This window comes from Erigeron canadensis, chromosome 8, assembly GCF_010389155.1.
Source record: "Erigeron canadensis isolate Cc75 chromosome 8, C_canadensis_v1, whole genome shotgun sequence".
NCBI lineage: Eukaryota > Viridiplantae > Streptophyta > Magnoliopsida > Asterales > Asteraceae > Erigeron > Erigeron canadensis.
In genome coordinates this window covers 27363477-27381333 of record NC_057768.1, presented here as the reverse complement: position 1 = coordinate 27381333, position 17857 = coordinate 27363477, and the positions used below count along the sequence as shown (strand labels likewise).

General features: G+C 32.6%; 1 protein-coding gene across 2 annotated transcripts; it reads right to left on the bottom strand.

The window, feature by feature from the left end:
* Nucleotides 1-290: 290 nt before the first annotated feature.
* Nucleotides 291-4549, bottom strand: LOC122579157 (eukaryotic peptide chain release factor subunit 1-3). Of its 2 annotated transcripts, none has more exons than XM_043751268.1 (3): nucleotides 4458-4549; nucleotides 1025-2604; nucleotides 291-618 (listed from the first exon to the last, which is right to left on the bottom strand). In XM_043751268.1, exon 2 carries the CDS (start codon nucleotides 2586-2588, stop codon nucleotides 1278-1280), a length of 1311 nt encoding a protein of 436 aa, XP_043607203.1. In that variant the 5' UTR covers nucleotides 2589-2604; nucleotides 4458-4549; the 3' UTR covers nucleotides 291-618; nucleotides 1025-1277. The 2 variants fall into 2 exon arrangements, with proteins under 2 accessions (XP_043607203.1, XP_043607204.1); XM_043751269.1 differs by having other exon boundaries at nucleotides 1025-2607; nucleotides 4458-4533.
* Nucleotides 4550-17857: the final 13308 nt, after the last annotated feature.

The following is a 17857-nucleotide window of genomic DNA, read 5'->3' as shown; positions in this document are numbered from 1 at the left end:
CATCGCTATTTTCATATCCTTATCTGAAAATCCCTAAATAGTTTCGAATCTGAAACCACTTGTAAAATTCCCAACTATTGTCCACCAGACTACCTTAAATGTTGTTCATATATTTCAAATATGAAGTTCTTAATTCTAAGACGCCGTACAATGATTTTGTTTTAATAAAATTAAATGGTCAAGGACTGTATGACAAAGATCTGCATCCAGGAATCTAACATTTAAAACCATAAATACAGGTTTAAAACAAATATATAAGAAAACAATAATCATAAGAAAGAGAAAACATATAAGAACAAAAGCTTTTCCATGATATAAAACCCACAATTATGTCTGGTAAAATAAAAGTTCCAAAGCAAATCAAAATAAAACCCAAGTCATGGGAATATAAACGGCACACAGGTTCATAATAATCTCTAATTTAGGAGACGACCTGGCATCCCTCCCAAACCAAGACCATGATAGATCAAATAATGTTCAAGCCAAAGCTCAGAATGCAGATCCACAATCAACAGTATACTGAATCGATCAATAAAATGTTGAGAATCATTCACTGCAACAACCGCTTCTAGTTGTGGGGGGTGTGGTGTGATTCATCATTGGTCGTTCTGATTCCACCTGGTTCAAGAAAAATAAGATAAATAATAACAAAGGTTATTAGTTATTCCAATCACAGCACAATTCAATAACCTAAAAACTACTATTATTGGGCAATACAATTATAGTTGTTTTTACAATGCAGATCCACAATCAACAGTAATTGATGATGCAATTACAATCCATATACTTATCAACAGCGAATAGTCAGACTCAGGTTTATGGAGGTAATCCTTGCACCCAAAAATATGATATATTATAACTTCACTAAAAAATTATAAACCCATTTACTTACCCATCATGCCATTATTCAGATCTCTAATATAGAGACAAAAAACAGGAAAGTGAACCACGTAGTTAATTGTAGCAATAGGCTTCAGTATATAAAATTACATGTAACAGAAAAGAAGGGAAGCAAGCTACTAACCTTCATAAGAACCAGTTGAAGTTGGAATGGCTGCTTGAAAACCTGCTTGTGTACTCCTTGAAGCTCGATTAGCGGCTTCAAACCCTACTTGAGAACTCCTTCCAGCTCGATTAGCCACTTCAAAACCTTCATTAGACCTCATTGAGCCCCGATCAGTCACTTGAAGGCTGCCCCGGTCAGTCACTTGAAGAGTGCCCTGGTGCTGGCTATCAGCCACATCCCCTTGCACCAGCAGGTGCGAAGTGGTTGATTGCTAATCTGATTCATATGCTGCTTCATCATCAGAAAGTTCATCAAAAGACCGAATGTCAAGCTGGTACCTAAGTATGCCACCTATACCACCAAACCCCCTACAAAATTGTGAACCTTCTTGAGATTTGTTTGTCACAAACTCGAGCGTGCATCCAAACTTTTTGTATTCATTAGCAAACCACTCAAGCAATGACAACTTCTCTTGAACTTCCAGCTCAGCATTGGTGTCTGCATCTCTGAAGTTACTCTGATCAGCCTCCTGTTCCTTGTTCAAATGCTTTATGACAATTTCACCTGTGGTGGTATTCTTAAGCATGTAACGGTTTATGTCCAGGTTCTCCCACACAATGAGAATTTCAACAGCACCCATCTCTAAGGCTTTCAGTGTATCATCCACACCAAATACATACTTCCCAGTATCTTGACTAATCTCTTCAAAATACTTTCCAATCAAACGCTTCTCTTGAATAAACTTCACATTAGCAAGAATTTCTGCTGACAGTTCGATGGCCTGATTGAAGCCGTTTTCACCTCCATAAGAGACATCTACAACATTCAAAATCTTAGCTTGCAGACGAGGATCAAACATATCAGACTGGCTCAACTCAGTCTTAAAATCAGCAGACCCCGCAAGTATAAGTCCAGCAACATTAGGCTGACTGGTAGCAGGATTAATGAAAAACTGTGTCGCAAGCTCAGCCGTTTTTCTCACATAGTTGTGACGCTTTTCCATTCGAAGACGTGCAAACCGAAGAGCTGATTGACCTCCTCTGCCGTGCTTTTTTGGTAAATCGACTGTGAATTTGTGCAGCACTTCCTTTGTATTTCCACTTAACGTACCAAAAAGGGTCCCATTACCATCCATGATGATGAAACCAAATTTGGCATCAGATTCTAATAGCTCGTTCAGAGCTTCTGTATGGAACTTGTTATCACATAGATAAAGGGAAGCATTAATAGGCTTGAATGGCTCAAAGTCAATTGTAACTTTTTTCTCTTTCCCATCATCTGTAACTATGGTTCCAGTGTAAAGCACGAGTCCATTGGGAGGGACCTTGCTGTATAATTTAAGTCTCTGTTGGGCAGATGTAATGGCACCTAAAACAGATTGACGGTTCACCCTGCTCTTGATGTTTGAAGCAGTTCCAAACTCATCACCGAGCATCTTGGTGACTCGAGAAATCTGATCACGAGGAGGCATGATAAGGGAAATCATGCTGGTGCCGTTACCTCTAGCAGCTTCCAGTGCCTTTATAAGCTTCTTGATCTTCCAAATCTCAATGTTCTTATCCGTTTCTTGACCCTCCGACATCCTGGCAAATTATTATCTGCTAAATACAACAAAACAACTACGAGTATTTTATGTGTTGTTATGTACAAAGAATATATATATGTAAAGGTAAGATGACTGGTCGACATAGATGAAAGATTAGGATAACTGCAAGTAAGTAGAATAACATAATATCAATATTTAATAAAGTTACTACGTGCGACAAAATCATTGGAACATGCAGGTTATGAACACAAGGTTATATTATCTGTTCAATATATTTACAATTTTCTTATTAAAGAGGTCTCAAGCTATCTATCTACTTACGAGTAATATTTACTGGTGAAAAACACTAATAAGCCAGCAGACAAGTTCCAACAAGCTACACATAGATATAAAGATTATAACTTTACAAGAATACATCGAAGTTGAATTCAATTAAAACATGTTCAAAGCCTCCGTATACTATTTTAGCTCACGTTAGAAACATCAAATGAGATCAAAAGTTTTATGCAGCTAAAATTAATTTCTTTGTGTAGTAATCAAATTCCCATGCAAGTCTGCAACTTGCATGTTGTTACATAGAAAACAAAAAAATAAGTCTTTAACATTCTCCTAAGCTTTTAAGTAAAAAAAAAAAGAGCAAGATTAAGCTATATCGAAGTACCCAAAAACAATCTTAAATATCCCAAGAACGGACTTGTAACAGAAAAAATTTATTGATTGCATAACAATTATGTAGCGTTATCTTACTCAGTAGACAGTTGCTATTTTACATAGATATCAGGAACACTGATAGACAAATTGCTAGGGTTGTGATCTAAGACAGGCTAAATAAATAGTTTTCCATTACTTGTCATTGTTTTTACGAGTCCAATAAGATGACTAGAAGAGCTTAATGATCAAGTGATTAAAACATGTCTAGCTTAGAGAGTTAGAGTCAACATAATTCACCAACACAACTCTTATTTGGCTTTGGAAGTCTGTCAGTGGTCACACACACACACAACAATAATCATATATGCTAAATTGTAATCAAAATTCACCTTCAATATTTTTCCAGCAAGTTTAACCAACCATATTGACCAAAGCGAAACAAATCGTGAGACTAATAACCATATTGACCGGCAAAATCTTAAAGAGATAGAAATCTCGCAAATAGACTAGCAACCAAATTGACAAACAAAATCTTAAAAAGATACAACTCGTGCAACTAGACTAACCCTCACAATGCCTAAAATAGATGTATCCATTTGCTTTACTGCCTTATCACAGGAAAGCAGACAACTTTGTTGGCTCACACAGTTTCACCTCACGGTTCTCTGAATGTGCAATTAATCTTATTAAGATAACGAAACTTACATATTTTGACCCCATTACAAAACGGTTAACGCGATAAAAAATCATTCGTGTTACCCCTTTTTGAAAACTTGATGCTGCATTTATACGGTATACACAAAACAAACCTTCTACTTCTACAGAGACACACAAGCAAAAAAACACCGAAACCTAGTCGATCACATTATTTTACTCGTGATCTCGCATGATATATCTACATCAATTTTTTGCCATCTACAACAAATGTATATATTATACTGCACAGTGTAACTGTGTAAAGCGTGCATTGTTGTGGATGGCAAAGAATTGTTGTAGATTTATCACTCCCGGGGTACAATATAACACAAAAATAATCTCAATTGAATTTATTGGATAAAAATTTCAATTGAATTTAGTACACTAAAAAACGTATTATAAATATTATTAATTAATAATTATTAACATATAATAAATCAAAGAAACACAAAATTCAATTCAAAACGCACGAGAAGATCAAACTCAAAAGATTAAACTAAAGTAGAGCATTCATTAATTAAATTGAATAAAAATAAGAATCGAAAAAAGTTTGCTTACAAAAAAAGCAAGATGGCCTGCGGCAGCTGGGACTGAGGGACAGGTTTTTGGATTTTGTGTAGAATAATAAATAAGAACCCTAAAAAGTCTATTTATAAAAGGAACAAAAAGAATAACCACCGACTTACATGACAAAAATTATGGACTTAAATTAAAAGCCCAACTCGTTTCAAAAAATTCGGAAAATTGATAAGCTTTTAAAAAAAAACCCTTAAAACTGACGTGTACAAAATAGAAAATCACGTACAATAGGTATACACCAGAGATATTTATAGTAAACGAATACAATAATTACATAATAGAAAATTTCTCCAATTCAACCAAGTCATTTGAAGGCTATCCGGAACAAAGCGTTCCTCTAGCCTTCAATTTCACCTTTTCTCCCTTGGAACGCCCTGGAACGCCACGGAAACGCCCGGAACAGTGCCCCGAGGGGCGTTCTTGGTCACAAAAACTGAAGGGGCGTGATAAATGCAACGGAGAAAAGAGGGCGTGCTTGTGACGTAGCAAGCAAATGGCGTGCTTGAAATGCCTTATTCCCTACAGTCTGAGAGTTTCTTCGCCCTGCTTCTAATCCAAAGGGAGCCTAAACATTGAATGTCCTTAAATACCCGTTGGCTAGACCAAGCACTTCCTCCAAAGATTACTCCTCTATCATAGTCGTGAATTAATAACTTTTGATTAGACTCAAAAATAGATTTTTTGACTCACGTGACTCGATTTTTAAAAGCTATGACATTTTTAAATATTACATAATATAGTATAATTATATATATGACGTTTTTATAAACAATATATAATTGATTATCTTAATACATTTACTAAAATATTATATATTAGATAGTTTTGACTTTTGAGTTATAAACTTATAGCTTAACTTTAAATTCGGAATAAACGGATAAAAAAAATACATAGATGATACACAAAATGATGTAGCCATAAATATCTATACAATATTATAAAGCAAATCCACTTTTCAATTTTTCAACATTGCATGATGTATCATACATCAATGCCCTACAACTTTCAACCTTATCTCTCATCCATAAATCATTTTATTCCTCTAATTCATTCAAAATCTTTTATCTCAAAAACCGTACACAGATATATTATAAAAATTATATGGGTGTTCTTAAAATTTCATACTCTTACATTAGAGATTTTATTCGATATACTTTCGACGAAATTTTAAATCCGAGGGCGGAGCCCGTACGGTTAAGGCATTAGGCTATCACAATCTATTACCTATCTTATGACCTATCACCCTCACCATTTCACGCCGCAACGCGCGGGTACTTACTCTCGTAATATATAATATATAACCATAATATTAAAATACAATAATTTTAAGATTGCGACTCACATTAACTAAGTACAAGTTTACACAGCGACTCGTAAAAGTCTGGTGAACAAACAGTTTTTGGTGTAAATCGACTCGACTTATAATAATGACTCGTAAAAGTTTAGCAACTACGCTTATATCAAGGGAAAAAATTGAGCTAAAATCAGGATTTAGCAATGGCTATTATTTCTTTATTCTGACACATTTTCACGCACTTGACCATCACACCTTAAAACTAGGGGTGTTCATCGGTTCGGTTTTCAGTTATTCGGTCTATTTGGTTCGGGTTTTTTGGTTTTTTTATTTTTATTTTTCAAAACCAAAACCTAATTCAAATTTAAAAAACCAAACCGAAAACCAAATTAGAATTCAGTTCGGTTTCGGTTTAAAACCGAAAAAACCAAATATGAAAACAAAACTTCACCTTTTTTTTTGTCTAAGTTGTGTCCAATCAAAATAGGTTCATAATTTCAATTTTCACCAATGTGGTAATTTAGACTTCAAACACAATATGGATAAATAAGTAAACATAACTCAAACTGCTAAACTCTTGTTTGTCATTAATATTAAAAAAAATTCCATCGAGTTCTTCATTGTTTGTCATTTTAATTTTTCTAATTTCGAAAAAAAGTTAACATAACAAATAGACATAAAAAGTAAAAAATACATAAATAATTATCCATACAAAAAAATATATGCATTAAATATTTTTAATAATACATCATAGTAATATAAGTTATTCGGTTTTTTCGGTTTAACCAAATTCATTATCATATGACCATAACCAAACCAAAAACCACATATTTAATTCGGTTTTGGTTACAAACCAAACCCAAAACCAAATTCAAAAACGGTTTGTTTTTTTTTTCGGTTTTTTAAACAGTATGTTTACAGTTTAACCAGGTAAAAACCAAACCGCGAACACCTCTACTTAAAACCCATATCCATATCCATAATCCATATTTTTAAAACCCTATGTCCTCTTTTTCTTTCTCCCTTTCATTTTATCTTTACTCTCTAGGAGAGTACTTTTTTTTGCAATAACCTAAATAAAACTCAATTCGTCATTCCACATCATCATAATTTTATATTAATTATAAAAAAAAGTCCTTAAAAAGTCTTTTCTTTATTTATTTTATACACCTTAATTAAATTAAATTTTATCAATTTTAACCTTTTTATATATTCACTACAAGAAAAATCACCTTTTGCAACGAATTTTTCGTTGCAAAAAACATCATTTTCGTTGCAAATTATTTTTTGCAATGAAATTTGCAACAAATTTTTTCGTTTCGGAAAAGTGGTTATAAAAAAGAATTTGTAGCGAAATTTTGTGGTCCCCAGTTTTTAAAAGAAAATCAAAAAGAAATTCGAAAAAGATTTGCAACGAAAATTGCAACAAATATTTGTTGCAAAAAGAATTTCAAAATTTTATTAAAAATTTAAGAGGGAAAAACAGAAATAAAGGAAGCAAATGAAAAAATTCAAAAAAATTGAATTTTATTAATTTTTTGAGGCAAAATTTGGTCTAGAACACAAAAAAAATTTTTTACAAAATTACAGCTTTTATTAAAACTCAATATGAAAAAATATCAATAACCTCTTTCCAATCAATAACACATTTTTACATCAACAAAATCATAAAAACCAAATACAAACTAAATTTATCGTACACTAAATTTGAAACACATATATTAACACAAAGTGAACAAAAAATTATTGTACACTAAATTTAATATCAACAACAACATCTTTAATATCATTAAAAAAATATAAAAACAAAAACTATAAAACAAATTAAATACATAATACATTAAACTGTAAAAAAAAAAAAGAAGTATGCAATCCCTTCACATTTAGCTCCTTGAAGAAATCTGAAATTTATTAAAAATTCAATCATTAATTAATCTATAATTAAATCATTAGATAAAATATTTATTATATATATATGATTATGAACAAATATGAAAAAGTAATAAAAATCAAAATAAGACAAAGAAAAACCTGTGTATGTTGTGCGGCGGTTGATGGTCCGGCGGGTGGGGTTGTAGTAGTGGTCTGGCCGGTTAGTGCGGTGGGTGGTGGTGGTTGTGGAGGCTACAAATTTATAAAAAGAAGAAACAAAACCATAATAAAAAAAACTATAAAAAGAAGGAAAATTAAAAGAAAAGAGATCAACAAACGATTACCGTTGTAGTGGTGGTGGCTGTCGGCTGCGGCTGTTTCCGGAGCAAAAAAGAGGCGGTCGTCGGTTACCGGTGTCTGACGGTGGCGGAGAGCAACGGCGAAGGGGAGATGGTGGAGAAAGGTTGTATGATGTAAGGAAGATGGAGATGGTGAGGTTGCAATGGTTTTCGGATGTTTCCGGCGAAGGGGGAGGCGACCATCAATTTCCAGCGACTGACAAGGATGGTAGCCGGATTCTGTTCTATCAAGGGTGGGAGAGAAGAGTGAAGAGAGAGAGATGTATGTGTTTAAGACTTAAGTTGTGAAATGAGGGGGAAAAAGAGAGGATGAATGGGTTATATAGGTAGGGTTAGGGTTTATTAGTGTGTTTGGGCCTTGGGTAGGTTGGGCCGAAATTTAGGGACTAAAATGGTGGGTTTGGGCTTTTTAATTTTGTAATATTTATTTGTATTTATATAAATTATTTTTCTTCTAAAATAATTATATTTAATATTATATAAAATAAATGATGCTTTTATATATATATATATATATATATATATATAATAATAATACCCGTAAGTTATATGGATGAGTTAAATATATAATACGATAATATTTTTTATTAACAAACAAAAAATACGAAAAAAATAAAATTTAAAGTTTATATGTTAAATACATTATATAAATATGATAATTGTATGTTTTTTTTTTTCTTAACTTGATCATATGTATATGTTGTTTTTCCATACTATATTTTAGATACAAAATCCGTAGAAGACGACATTAAGAGTTATTTTTTTATGCATATTTTACATCTAGACAAAATTAAAATTGACAAATTTTCATATAATTGACACTCATTTTTCACACATTACTATTGATGTGTATGTGTAAGTTTATATGTATATCTCTCTTAGCTAAATAAAAGTTTTGCTTGTGGTGTATGTATGCATATATGTATGTATGTATGTATGAATGAATATATGCATGTTTGTATCAATGCGTGTCTCTTAACTTTCAAAAGCGTCGTTTATTGCGTTCATATAGTAACTGGGCCTTATGGGCCTAATATGTATGTTTGTATGAGTGTATGTCTCTCTTAGCTTTCAAAAGCTTTGTTTATTGTGGTAATCTATTAATTGGGCCCGATATGTATGTATGAATGTATGTCACCCTTATCTATCAAAAGCTTCGTTTACTGTGTTCATCTAGTAATTGGGCCTAATAGGCCCAATATGTATATATGTATGAATGTATGTCTCTTTTATCTATCAAGAGCTTCGTTTATTGTGTTCATAAAATAATTGGGCCTAATTGGGCTCAATATGTATGTTTATGATTGTATGTCTCATTTAGCTATCAAGATCTTTCAAACGTTTCATTTATGGTGCTCGTTTAATCATTGGGCCTAATGAGCCCAGTACACATCTTAATCATTTGTTTGTATATAACTCGTGTATGTGAACAACATGTGTGTATGTATATACGAGTATTGATTGACAAGTATGAAAGTATGTATATATGAACTTACATCTAAACGGATTCATATGAACCTTCTATATATTCAAGATAAGATAGCCTTTATATATGTATCTTATGTTATGAAGTTACCTTATTCGATTTCACTACATATATATGTATGCATTAGTCTTCGTTATAACATGTAGGTATCAATCAAAGTATATATAAGTGATGTACGATATATCATGTATCCATGTATTATTCCTCAATACTGTATAACCTCTATAAACTAATACTCGATAAATTTATAAATATCTCAAGTTCAACTTAAGATAAGTATTGTAAATTTACACTCGATAAATTAATAACCCGTTAAATTAATAAAATATCTCCGTCCCAACATTATTAATTTACAGAGGTTATACTGTATATGTTTACAACATTTATTAATTAGTTATTATTTCAATTAGTATTATTTATCGTCTAACTATCGTTTTATATAAACCAATACCTTCTTTACCAAAAGACAATTAGTAATTAAATTAATTATAAAGTATATTATTCTTATTAATAAACATAATTAATTTTTTTACTACTAAATATATTAGTCTTAATTTAACTTTAATTAATAATTATATTTATCGTTTAATTTATGTTTAACAAAAATCTATACTTATTTATCAAAAGATAATTAATAGTTAATTTAATTATTAATTTATTTAATAACTTAGACTTATTAATATAGACAAATGACTATTTTTGATTATTAATAAGTATTAAATAACAAAATTAAATATTTTATAATTACTTTTATTATCATAATTTTTTAACTTTTCATTAAATTAAAATATTAAATATTAACTTTAAATTTTTCAAAATTAAATAACTATCTATTATGTAAAATAATTAAAAATCCAATTTTTTTTTTTTTGCAACAAAAATTCGTTGGAATTAAGTTGGCGGGAAATTGAAATGTTAGAGGGAAAATGAAAAAGTCAAAAAAAAAAAGTTGCAACGAAAAATTCGTTGCAAAAAATAATGGCGGGAAACTGAAATGTTAGAGGAAAATAAAAAAGTCAAAAAAAAAGTTTGCGGCAAAAAAGAATGACGGGAAACTGAAATTTTAGAACGAAAATGAAAAGTCAAAAAATAAATAATTGCAACGAAAAATTCGTTGCAAAAAAGAATGTCGGGAAAATTTTCCCGCTACGGCGGGAAAAATTGAAGAGAAAAAAATCGGAAAAAAATTTGCGACGAATATTTTCGTTGCAAAAAAGAATATATATAAAAGAAAATGAAATTGAATTTTATTATTACTTTTTGCAGCGAATATTCGTTGCAAAAAAGAAGTTTGACAAAAAAAAGTCAAAAAACAGTTTTTTTTTGTCTTTTAGCGTGTTTTTGGCAACGAAAAATTTTCGTTGCAAAAAAGCATTTTTCTTATAGTGATTATTAATATTTCAAATTTAATTGGATTAATAATATATTTTTACTATCATTCATTCATTTAATTATTTTTTATACTTATTTTTTAATTAACTAAGGATAAAACAAGTAAAGAACTAAGAAAGTAAACTCTTTTATTTATAAAAAAATTCTTTCAGATTTTTAATTATCTTAAATGAAATACTATTTAATATATTTTTGTAATAAAATTAACCGATTAATAATAAGTTTTTAAATTTATTAAAATATGTAACTTATAGGTATTCTGTGTGTTGACACAAGACGTAATCTAGTTATTCCATTACACTCGTATCTTCCTCGAATTCTAATCTAGTTATTCCATTAAATTCGTATCTTCTTCGAATTCTAATTTCTTCTCCACTACATGTATTTCTGTATCTATTCACAATCCTTATACATTTATACTATATTATAAAAGAAATAGCCCTTTTATTTATGGAAGTGTTGAAAATATGTAATATTTTCACTTAGCACCCTTTAAAATATTTCAACATACACTACCCCATAACATTAATGATTAATTTACACTACCAATTCTTTATTCTTTAATATATTTTCATTAACCATTTACATCAATTATCCACACCGCTCGACGTTGTCTCCACTACCAACACTCGGCCCCCACTACAACGGCATTGTCACGACCACCGCCGCATTGCGCGAGTAACGTGCTAGTAAAAGTTATAACTTTTTGATACCCCTTTATTGTAATTTGACATTCTATCAATTGCATACATTTCATCTCCAATTGTTCCAACTCTTATACAATTTGTTGCCACTAATATTGGCACATGAGATCAACTAATGCACACAACGTTCTTGCCTTCTTGGCAACAATCATCTAGTAGAAAGACAAAAAAAATAGGATCCCCGTCGGCCCAAATCTTACAAAATTCGACCTCCACGAAGTCATTAATGATGCAATAATTGATTTTTAATCCACTCGTCTCAATCTCCCATTCAATAATTGGCTTTAATGCATCTATAATTAATGGAACCAAAGACATGGTTGCATTAACAAGCATAATGGCCCGTTTCTTATCTAAGTTGAAAACAACATTGTTCTTGAACTTCCATATCTCCCACCAATCCACCATATGGCGTATATATGATTGTGATAAGCATTTCTTAGTTTTTTTTCTTGTTATTCATGTTTTCCACAAAACTGATGAGATCAGCCGGTGTAAATGGGTAGAAAGATCCACAATGAACCACTTACAAATACAAATCTAAACTCTTTTAGCAATGTAAAAATCCGAGAAAGTGTGAAAGGATAGATGTCTCAATACCATTCCCACAAACAGGGCACCCCTCTAAACCACAAGTTAACACCGGTCAGGATGCGGTCTTTTACCACCCTCCAAGTGTTAGAATATGAACACATAAATAACCATATAATCACGAGTAAGTGCAACGGAAGAAATCGAAACATATATGCAATCAAATTAATTAACAAATAATAGAATTGAGTTGTGTATCTTATGCAAAGCTCCAATAAAGATAATAATAATAAGATTATTATTAATGCTTAGGGTTTAAAGCAAAACCCCTTTACGATCGCACACTAGACACCCCGAACAACGTATGCTAGTACTCGATCACAAAACAAACAAACCTTTTGCTTGAACCTTCAACTTCAAAGTCGAAACCCCTCTTAGAAGAAGGAATTTTGGCCACTTCAAAGCAAGAAAGAAAAAGGAGAGAATTTGCTTATGTGAAAAAAGTATATGAAAAACCAAGAATTAAGCCTCTATTTATAGGGCTTAATTAGGTTAAACAATCTTGGAAAACAAGTTAGACAAAGGCTTACAAGGCCTTTGTCATGGCCGGCCTCTTTAGATTTAGGGCCCAAATCCATTTTCCAATTTTCACTTTTTAATTCTCCTTTTTAACTATTAAATATATTAACCCTTTTATTATGTTTAATTAATTATTTCGTGATCAAACTATTAATATATTACTTAATATATCAATTAATATTATCGAGTTACCGTGTCATTTCATGTGACCCCGTAGACTTAAATTATTCACGGACATGCGATTTATAATAAAATGATCACACTCCAACAGCTCCCACTTGAGCATGTTATTATAAAGGCAATAACATTGGTTGGCGTCTAGCAACACTCCAATGCTCCCAGAAATATTTAAGAATAGATTTTTAAATTGCCAAGTTGAAATGATTTAATCTTTAATATCCCTTTGTTCAGATACCCTTGTTAATTATGAATATGGATCAATGTCATTTCATAATTTAACGATTTTGTTTCTCATTTATACAATTAATCAAGATTACCAAATTAGTCAAGACAATTTCTTGAGTTCATTTGGGTGTGGCCACACAAACATCTTCAATTAATTAATGAGGGCGCCTAATGGTATCATACTTCAGTTGCAAAATGAAGGAACAAATCCTTTATTGACTACAAGTGTCTGACCATGTCGTTTCTTAACATTTCTGAAAATAGCCCTTTATTACTGCCTTGTTCAGGACAGTTAGGAACTATATCAAGAAATGCAATCCACACATGCATAACTCACTTGTATCTCAAGTCAAAGGATAAATAAAATAACCATTTCACGAATTTCATTTAATAGCGCCGATCCATAAAATGATAATTCGTTCTGTGGGGTAAGTCCAATATTCACCTTTTGAATATCATGTGAGTTTGGTACGATCCACTATCTTCAAAATCCCTTAAATATTTTCACCAATCTCTCACAATTGTCTTACTTAATATATTCCCATATATTAATCGACAATAGACATTTAGAATATTCAACTAATATTCATGGATTTAAACATGCAAATATAGACACAATTATTATAAAAATGAAACCACTTATACCGCGTATAAAAATTCATTTATTGAAAATAACAATTGTTTACATCCCATTATCCAAATACCAATCACAGATTTACATGATATAACTTAGCAATAACCTATGCCCACAGCATACTTATTGACCTTTCCTTTTAACAATGCCTTTGTAAAAGGATCCGCTAAGTTATAATCTGTGTGAACTTTGAGTAATTTGATTTCACGCAATTCGCTTTGCTCACGAACGTAGTGATATCTTCTCAGGTAATGTCTGACACCTTTCTGAACCCAGGTTCATTGCAATGATAATTGCTCCCGAATTATCATAGTACAGTTCCATAGGTGTGTTATTTGAGGATTATCATATAAATCCAAAAATAAACTTTATAATCCAGACAACCTTCATGTCGTCTTCTCTGAGACGACAATATACTCAGATTCTGATACATACATAGCAACTGTGGTTTGCTATTAGCTTATAGCATTCCACCGTGTCTTCATTTAAAATGAAGACGTATCCCGACTGATATTCTTGATTCATCTTCATCAGTCATGAAATCCAACATCACAAATTCTATTACCATTTGAATTTGATCAGGATTTCAACCATACACCAAGAATAATTCTTTAGTACCCCGCATATACTTAAGAATACTTTTCACAGCAGTTCACTGATCCACTCCGGGATTTTGCTGATATCGGCTAACAATATTTTGAGCGAACACACTTCAGGTCTAGTGCATCTTTCCGCATACATGATAGATCCCACAACCGAAGCATAAGGAACTCTTTGCACACACTCCACCTTTTCAGGTGTAGAAGCACCGTTCTTGCTAGATAAATTAAGTCCTTCTTGCATAGGCAAATTCCCGCGCTTAGAATTTTCCATCTTGAATCTCTTCAAGATCTTATCTATATACGCACTTTGACTTAATCCGATCAACCGTTTACTTCTATCTCTATAGATTTTGATTCCATGTATGAATGTTGCTTCACCCAAGTCTTTCATAGCGAAACACTTTCCAAGATAATGTTTAACGTCTTTCAACATTGGAATGTGATTTCCTATTATCAATATGTTATCGACATACAAGACAAGGAAAATAACATTACTTTCACTAGCTTTGCGATATACACATGGCTTATCAGGATTCTGAACAAAATCAAACTTTTTGATCTCTTCATCAAACCTTTTATTCCAACTCCTTGATCCTTGATGCTTGCTTTAGTCCATAAATGGACCTTTGAAGCTTGCATACTTTGTTGGGATATTTAGGATCGACAAAACCTTTTGGTTGTACCATATAGACTTCCTCGTCTAGAAAACCATTCAAGAAAGCGGTTTTGACATCTATTTGCCATATTTCAAAGTCATAGTACGCTGCTATGGCTAGATGATCCTAATAGCTCTAATGTCCGCACCGGAGAAAGGTTTCCTCATAATCAACTCCAAAGAGTTGAGTATAACCTTTCGCCACAAGACGAGCTTTATAGGTGTGTACATTTCCATCCATGTCGGTCTTCTTCTTGAAGATCCACTTACACCCAACAGTGCTATCATTTGGTGGAAGATCAACCAAGCTCCAGACTTGATTGTCTTTCATGGATTTCATTTCCACATTCGCAGCTTCAAGCCATTTGTCAGATTCCGGATCTGATAATGCAGCATTGAAATTAGGAGGTTCATTCAAATCTCCTACTACGTGTTCTTCAGCCTCAATCATAAGATTTAACCTTTCACGAGCACGTATTGTCCTTGAGGACCTACGAACTGGAATCGCTTTATCTTCAACTTGTAGTTCACCTAGAGATTCATTTCTTTGAACATTTCCCCCCCAAGTTGAAGATTGCTAGTATCTTTAGAAGTTGACACATCTTCTTGATGCTCATCAAGTTCAACAATCCTCCCACTGTCCTCTTGAGATATGAGTCTCCTTTCAAGGAACTCAGCAAATCAAAAGTCTTTGACAATGTTTCGGTAGGAAAGTAGAAGTAGTAACCCATCGTTTCCTTTGGGTATCCTACAAAGATGCCTTGACAGATCTGGATTCAAGTTTGTCAGCGTGTCTCGTTTCACGAGTGCCTCACATCCCTACCTTTATAAGACAACTTAGGAACACTTCCATGCCACAATTCATGCGGTGTCTTGTCAACCTTCTTGGTTGGAACCATATTGAGAATGCATGCAGCAATCTCTAGAGCATAATCCCAAAATGAAATGGGAGAGTCTTAAGGTTCATCGTTTATCTTACCATGCTTAACAAGGTTTGATTTCTCCTTTCACATATACCCTTATATAGGAGTAAGCTCTTGGATAAATCCACAAGCTTTTAGATGATCCTTAAACTTTTGGCTTAAGTATTCTTCATCTCGATCCGAACGAAGAATCTTGATGGTTCTATTGAGTTGATTCTCTACTTCACTTTTAAATTCATTGAATATTTCGAAGACTTCTTGTTTATGTTTAAGCAATTAAACATACCATAATGACTGAAATCATTATAAAAATGATGAGTAGCTAGCCTTTCCTTGACACATGCCTAAATGGGCTACATACACCTGAATGTATTAGTCCAAGTAATTCCTTAGCCCTCTCCGGTTTTATGCAGAAAAGGTATTCTCGTCATCTTGCCGAAATCACAAGGCATGCATTTGTCAAATGATTCATCATTTGATTTAACGATCTTTTGTCAAATGATTCATCATTTGATTTTAAGATCCCTTCAATTTGAAGTATGCATTTCTTGCTAACGACAACACATTTATCAAATGATTCATCATTTGATTTCAAGATCCCTTCATTATGAAGATTTCCATGTGTTTCTTGCTAACGATAATCCCAAAAACACGCAATTTATCAAATGATTCATCATTTGATTGCAAGATCTCTTCATAATGAAGATTTCCAATGCGTTTCTTGCTAATGATAATGTCAAATCCATGCATTTATCAAATGATTCATCATTTGATTGTAAGACACCGTCCCTTTGAAGTCTTTAAATGCCTTTCTTGACAAAATTAAACAAGATGACTATGTCAAGATAATTAGAGTCCAAGTTAAACTTGACTCTTTGCTATTGAATTTATTTGTATAACAACGCATATAATTCAATTTTGAAGATACTTGAAGCACTTGTCGAACCAGCTTGTTTCTCTTCACATTCAACTCAGCTAGATACTTTAGCCGTATGCTCCTTTTGCCAAAGGGTCTTTAAGGTTTTGAGATAAACACAACTTGTTTCTCTTACCAAAAATCTTGCCCTTAGCTTACGGTTGTTTTGCTTTCTGAACCTTTCCCCCCTTGATCATAAGAACTCGGGATGTAGCAGATTTCCTTGGAAGCTCTTTCTCATACTCATTAACATGACATGAAGTTTAGCTGTGGTTTTACTAATGCTATGCATATTACAATTGCGCACGAACTCCTAAAAAATCCGCTTTTTAGGTTCATGCCAATAGTAATATGCAGATGATAAGCTAGTTTAACCTTTCCAATTGCCCATGAGTACCTCTTCAACTAGAGTACTTGAGGACTAACCGATGTTCCATGCTCGTGTCGCAAGTCATGAAGTTGATCAACTAGGTCGAACACTCCACTCCGGCTTGCTTTAGTACAAGACTTGAGTTCAGTGAGCATATCACATGAAATGAATGCTCAAATTGCTTTTGAAGGTCGGCATTCATGCTTTCCAACATTAACAAGCAACCTCATTGTGTCTATCATACCGAGCATTGTATGCAGCCAACTTTCAAGTTGAAGCATTCGCTCCCGGAACAACGGGTCTGCTCATCAATGACTTGAACCCAGTCATTGAAGTTTGGCTCCAGAAAGTCTTTTCTTTTTCTAGCATCGACCTGAAAGCCGATTGGTGTATGTTTGAGAAGGATTTGTTGTTGCCATCTTCAAAACAGACAAAAGTTCAATTATCGGTATTTTTGATAATTAATCCTTAAGAAATGTAATTTACCCTTGTTAAATTCATCTAACAAATTACTTTCACTAGGTTAGGATCCAACTTGACATACAATCATTTCATCAGTTGATCTGCTAGAAATGACGGTATTCAAAAGGTAATCGAGAATCGATAATTAATTCATGCACCTTAGAATTATGGGAACTTACAACAACACTGTAAGGG

Coding starts and splice junctions, on each gene's coding strand:
- LOC122579157 (XM_043751268.1), bottom strand. CDS start 2,588: ATGTCGGAGGGTCAAGAAACGGATAAGAACATTGAGATTTGGAAGATC.